At 37.8% G+C, this 11,012-nt stretch overlaps 1 protein-coding gene across 1 annotated transcript; it reads left to right on the forward strand.

The window, feature by feature from the left end:
- Positions 1–5,673: 5,673 nt before the first annotated feature.
- Positions 5,674–10,696, forward strand: LOC110175010 (deoxycytidine kinase 2-like). Its single transcript, XM_020941124.2, has 8 exons — positions 5,674–5,995; positions 7,576–7,694; positions 7,952–8,035; positions 8,185–8,294; positions 8,562–8,709; positions 8,975–9,090; positions 9,189–9,288; positions 9,457–10,696. The coding sequence occupies exons 1-8, from the start codon at positions 5,917–5,919 to the stop codon at positions 9,481–9,483; spliced, it is 783 nt and encodes a 260-aa protein (XP_020796783.1). The 5' UTR covers positions 5,674–5,916; the 3' UTR covers positions 9,484–10,696.
- The last annotated feature ends 316 nt before the right edge of the window (positions 10,697–11,012 follow it).

The raw sequence follows: 11,012 nt of genomic DNA on the forward strand, positions 1-11,012 counted from the left end.
GATTTGTTTGTATTGTGATTTGAATGTCTTTCTTATTCTGTAAAACATTTTGAATTGCTTTGTGAATAAATTGTGCTTTACAAATAAACTTTTTATTATTATTTTATTATTATTATTTATTTCACTGACATGTTTGGGCGGTAGGACTTTGTCTTCGTCAGAGGTGTCACTGCGACGTGTCTGATCAGATGTGCTTCAGGTGGGATCTGACCCATCGGACTGAGCATGCCTGCTGTCTCGTGGTGGTCTCTGGAGAAGTCAGATTCCAATCCACACATAACGTATACAGATGAGAGTGAGAGAACATTTTACACAAAGAAAAAGGAGTGTGAGAAGGAAACAACCACACAGCAAAAAGATCTGAAAACAAAAAAGACCTAACCCCAACGCAGGAAAACCGAAAGGCTGTAATATCTGACCACTGTGAAAGGGAAAACCATGTCTGGACTGAGCCAAAATAGTAAGAACAGAAGAGCACCAACGGACCATCAACAAAAACGAGAGGATGTTTGCCTCGGTTCACAGTTTATTGCAGTTTTCAGAATTCTGTACGTTAACACAATTTCAATGTACATTTCTGGAGCTCCACAGTGATGCGCCCTCTGCTTCCGTACATTTTCCCTCTGATTTTCCCACAGACTTTCCCAAATATTCAAATATTAAGGTTAAATTTACTTCTGGAACCAGGGGGCACTCAGACGTTAAAGCATTACCTGGATGTGGACTCCGTCATTCTTCAAACTCACCTGACCTGCTGTCCAGACCTGAGTCAATAAGGCCCTGTCTCATTTCTCTTTCCTCGCTTCCTTCTCCTTGATTCCTCCATTTTCCAGCTGTCAATCAAATGTGTTGTATTACGTGTCGTCCCAAAGAAAACCACAGAATGAAGCAGTGAACCTGAGGGAGTCTTAAGGAGCCGACGCCAGAGAAAAGAATCAAACTTTATCAGTCTCAGTGAGGAGTTTAGATCCTCTCTCCTCTGTGTGTCTCCTCTGTGGGTGAGTCTTCACACATTTCCTGCAGAATCAAGGAGAAGGAGGCGAGGAAAGAGAAACAAGACAAGCCCCTGTGGTGTTTGTTCTCCAGCGTTCAAGTTTTTACATATTATTGTCCTCGTTACATAGAGGAAGGGCCTCCAACCTGAAGTAAAAATAAGTACAATTTGATTAATGAAATACCTAGTACATGTATCATTTTGATGCCTGACTTTGTCAGTGTTGGGAAGTTTACTTTTAAATGTATTCTCTTACAGATTACAGATTACATACCCCAACATGTAGTTTGTAACATAATCCATTAAATTACTTAAAGTGAGTAATGTAATCTGAATACTTTGAATTACTTGAAATTGTTATGCTTTTTAAAACGACATGAACGTACCAACCACATCCTGAAAATTCTTATTTGTTTTCTTCAAATTGTCTGTTGAGCCCAAGTCTCCATGAACAGACTTTTGTTTGCTGTAGAGAAGCAAAGACGAGGATGTTTTATCTGCTAAAAGACACAAAAAGTCCAGTCTTTCCTTAACCAGATTAAAAAATATTATTGATAGAGAAATTATTTTTATATGAGATCACTGCAGCTTTACATTATGTCCATCCTACTGTTAGTGTCATATTGTTTAGACCTGGTTTAGTCCTGGTTTAGTCCTGGTTTTAGTCCTGGTTTTAGTCCTGGTTTATTCCTGGTTTTAGTCCTGCTTTAGCCCAAAATGTGAAAACAGGAAAATACCACCATGTAATCCATTTATTTTAACAAAGTAACTGTAATCTAATTACCACTCACTGAAACAGTAACTGTAACTGAATACAGTTACTCATAATTTGTACTCTGATTACGTAACTCCGGTACATGTAATCTGTTACTCCACAGCACTGGACATTGTGCAGTAAAATTAGTAAAAGTAAAATTCTCTACTATACATGCTCAATAAAATATACAGCATATTATTCAGCCGACTGTTTGTGTTTCAATGCATTTTCTTTGAAGTCAAATGTCTTTTTTATCATTTGTTTACTGTTCTAATGTTGATGTTCTGTTTTTTGTATCTGGTCTTTACATTTTATACCTCATTTGCACAAAAGCTCAGCTCTGGTGTCCATAACTATACAAGCCTCTGACCTCTGTGAAGTTTATGTGTGTGTTTTTTATGCTGTTTTCTGTGACTGCAAACAGAATTACCCCTTGAGGATAAATAAAATTTCTAACCTTCTCACTGTCACAAATGAATTAGCAAATGTAAAACTGTTTTACCAAGTAACAGGTCTGGATAAACTGTGAGTTCACCATGTTTCACTTCACTACGACAACAAAAGCACCTGAACACAACACACTCGTAATTTCCACTTCACAAGAGGAAAGAATCATCTTTCCCACACCCTTTTCAGTACCAATCATCAATAAAATACCACTTTTAAATCTTACACACATTTTACCCCATAAACACGTTTTTATCCAGATTTCTCCAAATCGACCCAATTTGCAACTTCTGTCTGTCACACCCTGAAAACGTTCTTCACTTATTTTTCCTCATGCCTCGTTAGCTCCACCTACTGGAAACAATTAGATGTTTTTCTCTCCCAGAACTTACACGTCCCAATAATCCTCAAAGAAGAAAATATCATTACGCTCTACACATCAAAATGCAAAAATTAAAAAACAAATTAATTAATGTATTCTTCTTGGCAAATACCACAACCATAGAGCAAAATTCTCAAAAGCGAAACCTTATTTTCCATTACTACTAACACAGGGGTGTCCAAACTTTTTTCATCAAGGGCCACATCTCTAAACACAGATGAAGCAGAGGGCTGATCGAGGGCCGTAGACTGGTGCTCAGTACAGGGAATAATTGAAATATGTGTATGTTTAACACATTAAAATGGATCATTGGTCTTTATTCACACTAAGATCTTTAAAACCACACAGTAAATATTAAATATTTGCTTTATCAAGGCAGATTTTCAAAAAACTTGCAGTAAAAAATTATTTTTTAATTGATGTAAGGTCATTTGGGCCAATTCACCTGGAAGCCTAAGGGCCAAGAAAAATTTGTCTGAGGGCCACATTTGGCCCACAGGACATAGTTTGGACATGTCTGTACTAACAGAAATAAATCATTATTTTTAATCGATTCAACATTTATCCTGCAAAAAGGCTACTTCAATAACCAACCTCTACAGAGACTTAATTCATAATTAGATAAATCTTCTCCTCAGCCCTCAATTCAGTCACTGATGCCTCTTTCATTTCAGTTAGTTTCTTTTATTAGGTTTGATATACTGTCATTTATGTTAATTTATGTTTCCAATCTTTTTTCCTCTTTGTTTTGAATAATTCTGAATGTCTGCTTTATGTGTTAATTTTGTATACATTGTATATATGTAGCATAAATCAATAAAAGGAGGAGTTGGAGGACGTGTCTGGGGTGAAGGAAGTCTGGGAGTCCCTGTTTAGACTAATGCCCCCCGCGACCCGACCCCAGATAAGCGGAAGAAAAAGGATGGATGGATATATATATATATATATATATATATATATATCCATCCATCCTTTTTCTTCCGCTTATCTGGGGTCGGGTCGCGGGGGGCATTAGTCTAAACAGGGGGCCGAGGACTAGTGAGTGTGGGAACCACTGTCCAGGATGAAACATCCAAGCTCCTTGAGTACATCAAGGACAAGGCCCCGGCAGATGAGGTGCTCAGAGAATGTCTCAGACAGTGGGGTCCAGAGGAAGAGGTGCTGGAGGGACCATCATGGCAGGACAAACCCCTACATGGGGCGTACCACCGGAACATAACTGAAGTGGCTGATATCAAGAAATCCTACCAATGGCTTGAGAGGGCTGGTCTGAAGGACAGCACAGAGGCACTGATCCTGGCTGCTCAGGAGCAGGCCCTGGGCACTCGAGCAATAGAGGCCCAGATCTACCACACCAGACAAGACCCACGGTGTAGACTGTGCAAAGAGGCTCCTGAGACAGTCCAGCACATAACTGCAGGGTGTAAGATGCTGGCAGGGAAAGCATACATGGAGCGACATAACCAAGTTGCGGGCATAGTGTACAGAAACATCTGTGCAGAGTACGGGCTGGAAACCCCAGGATCAAGGTGGGAAACACCTCCAAAGGTTGTGGAGAATGACCGAGCCAAGATCCTGTGGGACTTCCAGATACAGACTGACAGAATGGTGATGGCGAACCAACCAGACATAGTGGTGGTGGATAAGAAACAGAGCAGAGCCGTGGTGGTTGACATCGCAATACCAAGCGATGGTAATATCAGGAAAAAGGAACACGAGAAGCTAGAGAAATACCAGGGGCTCAAGGAAGAGCTGGAGAGAGCCTGGAAAGTAAAGGCATCAGTGGTGCCTGTGGTGATCGGACACTCGGGGCTGTAACCCCCAAACTGGAAGAGTGGCTACAACAGATACCGGGAAAAAACAATGGACATCTCAGTCCAGAAAAGTGCAGTACTGGGAACAGCAAAGATACTGCGCAGAACTCTCAAGCTCCCAGGCCTCTGGTAGAGGACCCGAGCTCAATGAGGGTGAGAGACCTACCACCGTGGAAGGTGAGAAACACATTTTTTTTATTTTTTTATATATATATATATATATATATATATATATATATATATATATATATATATATATATATATATATATATATATATATATATATATATATATATATATATATATATAATAAATAAAATAAATACAATACAATACAATACATTACAATACAATACAATAACATACCTAACAAACATACCATAACATAAAAAAACATAACATAACATAAAAAACATAACATAAAACATAACATAACATAAAACATAACATACCATAACATAACAAACCAAACATAACATACCATAACATAAAAAACATAACATAACATAACATAAAACATAACATAACATAACATAACATAACATAACATAACATAACATAACATAACATAACATAACATAAAAACATAACATAAAACATAACATAACATAAAACATAACATACCATAACATAACAAACCAAACATAACATACCATAACATAAAAAACATAACATAACATAACATAAAACATAACATAACATAACATAACATAAAACATAACATAACAAACTAAACATAACATAACATAAACATAACATAACATAAAACATAACATAAAAAACATAACATAACATAAAACATAACATACCATAACATAACAAACCAAACATAACATACCATAACATAAAAAACATAACATAACATAAAAAACATAACATAAAACATAACATAAAACATAACATACCATAACATAACAAACCAAACATAACATACCATAACATAAAACATAACAAGCATAAAACATAACATAACATAAAACATAACATAACAGAAAACACACCATACCATACCATAACATAACAAACATAACATAAAACATAACCTACCATAACATAACAAACATAACATAACATACCATACCATAACATAAAACATAACATACCATAACATAAAACATAACATAACATAACATAAAACATAAACCATACCATACCATACCATAACATAACATATAACATACCATAACATAACATATAACATAACATAAAACATACCATAACTTTCCCACACCACGTGAAGGCAGCATAGCGCTCAGACCCGCCTCGTGCACTGGAAGTGGAGGTGACGTGAGGCGCGCGCGCGGTTTAACTTCAGTGTTCAGAGTTCAGAGTCCAGTTTCCAGTGTCCTCCTCATCATCATCTCCTCTTCATCTTCTTCAACCCGCTCCTCTTCACTAGACACGGATAAACTCACTAAAGTCCCTCCTGAAGACTCTCTCTGACCCGGAGGACCCCGCAGCTCCCCTCGGCTCACACCCCGCACTCATCCCGCCTTCAGCGCACTCAGCCCGGGCACACACATGGCGACTCCCCCGAAGAGAGCGCGGAGCTCCGGAGCCCGCAGAAAACACCTCAAAGTCTCCATCGAGGGAAACATCGGTGAGTCCCGGAACCGCACCAGAACCGGGGGAAAATCCGGGTCTAAAGTCTGGGTTTTGGTCTGTGTTTTGGTCCAGGTTTGGTCCGTCTTTGGTCCTGTTTGTGATGAAGAAATTAGGCGCCAAATCCTCAGTGTTTATCTCAAAAACGCGGCTAAAATCAGATTAAAAGACAAATCCAAATAAAAAACTAAACTGCAGTGGTTTTAGAAATGCTCAATTTTGCTTCTTAAGTAAAAGTACATATATTTTATTACTTATTTTTAATTTTATTTTGACTTGTACATTTACTTAATATAATTCTGCCTCATTTAACTCCTGTCTCGCTCTTTTTTGATACTTATTTAGAATTTATTATTACCATTTATAGTTTTTTACTCATATTTTTTACTTATAGTGATGTGTGAGCTACTGTGTAGAAAAATACCTTTAGTACAGTACCTGTTTAAAAATGTACTTTAAGAGTAAAAAGTAAAAGTATTTTGTGAAGATTTTGAGATCTAATAACTTGATGTAGTGTTTTTGATACAAATTTGTGCTGAATTTTGTTTGTCAGCTGTTTTTATTTGTATATTTTTGTTACTCAAATCATGAATGTGTTAAAAAATAATGTAAAGGAGTAAAAGTAAAAAGTATTCAATGTAAAGTACCGATACCTCAAAACTATACTTACTACTGTACATTCCTACTTTTAATTTGACTTAACTGAGTGATTATTTTCTACAATTATTATAATTTTCTACAATTATATCTTGAATTTATTCAATTACCGGTGTTTTTATTTCTCAATTATCTCATAAATGTATTAACATGAGTTGCCATGGCGATAGTTAAATGAAATGTCACACTGTAGAACATTCCTGAAAACTATAACATCTACATGGAGTCAGGCAAATGATGGACCCTCTACTAAAAAAGTTACACAGTGCACCTTTAAGTAGAGGTTTTTGTTATTAAGTTTGTTTATTTGTGTATTAGTGTGTATTTGTGTGTTTTTAAAGTTTATCCTCTGTATGTTTGTGTGTTTTTAGTATATGTTTATGTGTTTTTAGTGTTGTGTACTCTTTGTGTTTTTAATGTGTGTTTTTAGCGTTGTTTACCCTCTGTGTGTTTGTGTGTTTTTAATGTATGTTTGTGTGTTTTTAGTGTGTTGTTTACCCTCTGTGTGTTTGTGTGTTTTTAGTTTGTGTGTTTTTAGTGTGTGTTTGTTGGTGTTTTAGTGTGTGTTTACCCTCTGTGTGTTTGTGTGTTTTTAATGTATGTTTGTGTGTTTTTAGTGTGTTGTTTACCCTCTGTGTGTTTGTGTGTTTTTAGTTTGTGTGTTTTTAGTGTGTGTTTGTTGGTGTTTTAGTGTGTGTTTACCCTCTGTGTGTTTGTGTGTTTTTAATGTATGTTTGTGTGTTTTTAGTGTGTTGTTTACCCTCTGTTTTTAGCTTGTGTGTTTTTAGTGTGTGTTTGTTTGTGTTTTAGTGTGTGTTTACCCTCTGTGTGTTTGTTTGTGTTTTAGTGTGTTATTTACTCTCTTTATGTTTGTGTGTTTTTAGTGTGTTGTTTACTTTCTTTGTGTTTGTGTGTTTTTAGCAGCAGGAAAGTCGACGTTTGTGCGACTCCTGGAGCAGACGAGTGACGACTGGGAGGTGATTCCAGAGCCCATCGCCAAGTGGTGCAACGTGCACACGGACAAAGAGGATATATATGAGGTACTACTACTACTACTACTACTACTACTACTACTACTACTATTATTACTACTACAATCTGAGCTCAGACAAGCACAGATGAAAAATGTATAAAAGTATCAGGGACAGGGGCAAAATGATGAAAATTTGGGAAAAATTCAACACCCATGCTGTTCAAAGGTGTGTGTTTATTATACGTGGAATTCAGGAAATGCATCAGTATCATGTCTCAGGAGCTGTTGTTGTGTTGTGTTCTTAATGCTGTGTGTGTGTTTCAGGAGTTGAGCTCTTCTCAGAAAAGTGGAGGGAACCTGCTGCAGATGCTCTACAGTAAACCCACACGCTGGTCCTACACCTTCCAGGTCAGTACTACTACTGTAGTACTACTATACCACTACTATTAATACTACTACTATACCACTACTATTAATACTACTGTGACTACAGTGCTTCTAGTTGTATATTTTTTGTGTATTGTGTATATTTAGTTGTATATTTTGTGTACTTTCAGTCGTACGCGTGCCTGAGCAGAGTTCGCTCTCAGCTGCAGCCTCCGTCTCTCAAACTACAAGAATCTGACCGACCAGTGCAGTTCTACGAGAGATCTGTGTACTCTGACAGGTACTACGACTGCAGTACTACTACTGCTACTGTTACTACTACTACTACTACTACTGCTACTGCACTACAAGAGATCTGTGTACTCTGATAGATCTTATTCCTAATAATAGTAATTCTACTACTGCAGTACTACTACTGCTAATACTGCCCTGCCGTACTGGAAGGGCAGAAAAGCTGTCAGTCTGTTTTACGAGGTAACGGCTCTTAACCCCGGGTCTAAACCTGGTCTAACCCTGGTCTCTCCCTGGTCTCTCCCTGTCTCTGCAGGTACGTGTTTGCCTCTACTCTGTTCGAGAACCAGAGCCTGACAGAGACTGAGTGGTCCGTGTATCAGGACTGGCACCAGTGGACCCTGGACCAGTTCAGCCCAGACTTAAACCTGGACGCCATCGTGTACCTGAGGGCAGAGCCAGAGGTGAGGACTGCCAGTACTACTATGAATACTACTACTACTATGAATTCTACTATGAGTACTACTGCTACTGCAGCATCATGTACCTGAGGGCATGGCTGAAGGACAGTATTCCAACAAAACGGACAGATCTCGTGTCTGTGTAAAAATCTTTTCTTTAGTGCAGATATGTCTTAAACAGTAATCATGTACTTTGTGTATTTTCCAGATCTGTGTATATGTATGTACTTGTACTGTACCTGTGTGTACTTATACTGTGTACTTTCAGAGGTGTATACAGAGGCTACTGCACAGAGGCCGAGAGGAGGAGCAGGACATTCCTCTGGAGTATCTCCAACAGCTGCACCTTAAACACGAGGCCTGGCTCTACCACAGGACGCTCAGGTACTGCACTACTACTGTGTGTGTGTGTGTGTGTGTGTGTACTGTGTACTGTGTACTGTGTACTGTACTGTACTGTAGTACTCTGTGTGTGTTTTCAGGCTGGACTTTGAGTATCTGAACCACATCCCCATTTTAGTCCTGGACGTGAACCAGGACTTCAAGAACGACCGGATCCTCCAGCACGGACTGATGGACCAGGTACAAATACAAATACAAATACTACTACTACTACTACTACTACTACTACTACTACTACTACTACTACTACTACTACTACTACTAGTAGTTACTAGTAGCAGTAGCAGTAATTACTAATACTGTAAACATGTTTCCTGTTCTGACTCTGGACTCTTGTGTGTTTTTCAGGTCAAAGACTTCCTGTCCACACTTTAGGATCTGTGCTCTGATTGGTCGGCTCAGTCTGATTTAGTAAACTCTCAAACCTCACCTGAAACGTCACAAACTCAGAACTTTTATGTGTTTTTAAAGCTCCGATATCTGACCCCTTTATGCATTAAGTTGTGTTTTTATGTTGTTTTCTCATCACAAACAAACCAGAGGAGTTTTCCATCAGAGGTTTAACAAAACCAGACTTATCCTGAAATCCTGAGCTGAATCTAACGCCAACATTAGTTTAAACCTCAAGTCGTTCCATGACAGAAATAAGCCTCATCATTTTAATTAAATAATGACCATGGGCTTTTATATGGTTTGTGCCTTTGTGATCAGTGCAGCGTCCACACACACGTGTGTCTCGTGTGTAGGAGTTTATAGACTGTAAAACTCTGTAAACACACAACTATAAAAGTCACTTTTTAAACTCTATCACACACACATGTGTGTTTAAACTCTATCACGCACACAGATGTTTTTCTGACACAGGTGTGTGGTGCACGTGCTGAAACTTTTGACTCATCTGTTTTAAATCAGGGCTCAAATCCAGGGCTGAAAAAATGATTCTAGTGAAGATGTGTGGAGTTTAAACACAGTGGAGCACTTCCTGTATCACCACATGACATCACAAGTTGGAACAGAGTGTTTTCAGTTTGAGAGAAGAACTAAATAAACCTAAATCTGCAGGTTTGTGTTAAACTTGTGAATGAAACGAAGCAAAACTCCAGGTTTGTGACGAGGAAACGACATTAAAACATAAATCAGACGACGGTGTCTTACGGAGCTTTTTCATCATTTCATTTTTATAATAATTTATTTCAAGTTTTTAAAATGTAAAATTGTAAAAATGAGTTTGGACTTAGAATCTTAGACAGAAATTATTTTGTAAAGTGTGAAATCATGTCTTAAATGTTCCAGTGAGATTTTAAAGCACTTACAGTATTTGAACATGTGACCTGGTTTATGGTTCAGATCTGTGATTCTTCCACAAAAACCGGCACAAAGTTCAGCCTCTTTGGTTAGACCTGGTTTTCTCAGCTTGTTACATTTGCTTTGTGTCTTTATTAGTGTTTTTTTTTTTTTTTTTTTTTTTTAAACTTGTATGTTTTAACTTTTTTTGGTGCTGTTTTTGTCCATTACAGTGTTGACAGTGAACGCTTCGTGTTGTGTTCAAAGACTGTGGAAAAATACACAATAAACAAATGGAACTGTCTCCCCTGGCTCTACTCCTCTTCTCTTCTCTTCTGTTTCTCTCTTCTCTTCTGTTTCTTCTGTTCTGTTTCTTCTATTTTGTTTCTCTTCCTCTTTTCTGCTCCTCTTTTGTTTCTCTCTTTTCTTTTCTTCTCTTATGTAAATAGCATGAGGTGTGGATGCAATTCAGGGTAAATGTTTTTTGATGGACACCATAAAGGTCTGTTAAAAATCAAATATTTTCTCTTGTGTTTCTTCTGTTTCTCTCTTCGTCTCTTCTCCTTTGTTCATGTCTTCAGGGTGCAGTACCGCTCTCTCTCCGCTGTGCGTCGCTGGCG

Source organism: Boleophthalmus pectinirostris, unplaced genomic scaffold (assembly GCF_026225935.1).
Source record: "Boleophthalmus pectinirostris isolate CB_2022bp ecotype Guang Dong unplaced genomic scaffold, ASM2622593v1 HiC_scaffold_12, whole genome shotgun sequence".
Classification (NCBI taxonomy): Eukaryota; Metazoa; Chordata; class Actinopteri; order Gobiiformes; family Gobiidae; genus Boleophthalmus; species Boleophthalmus pectinirostris.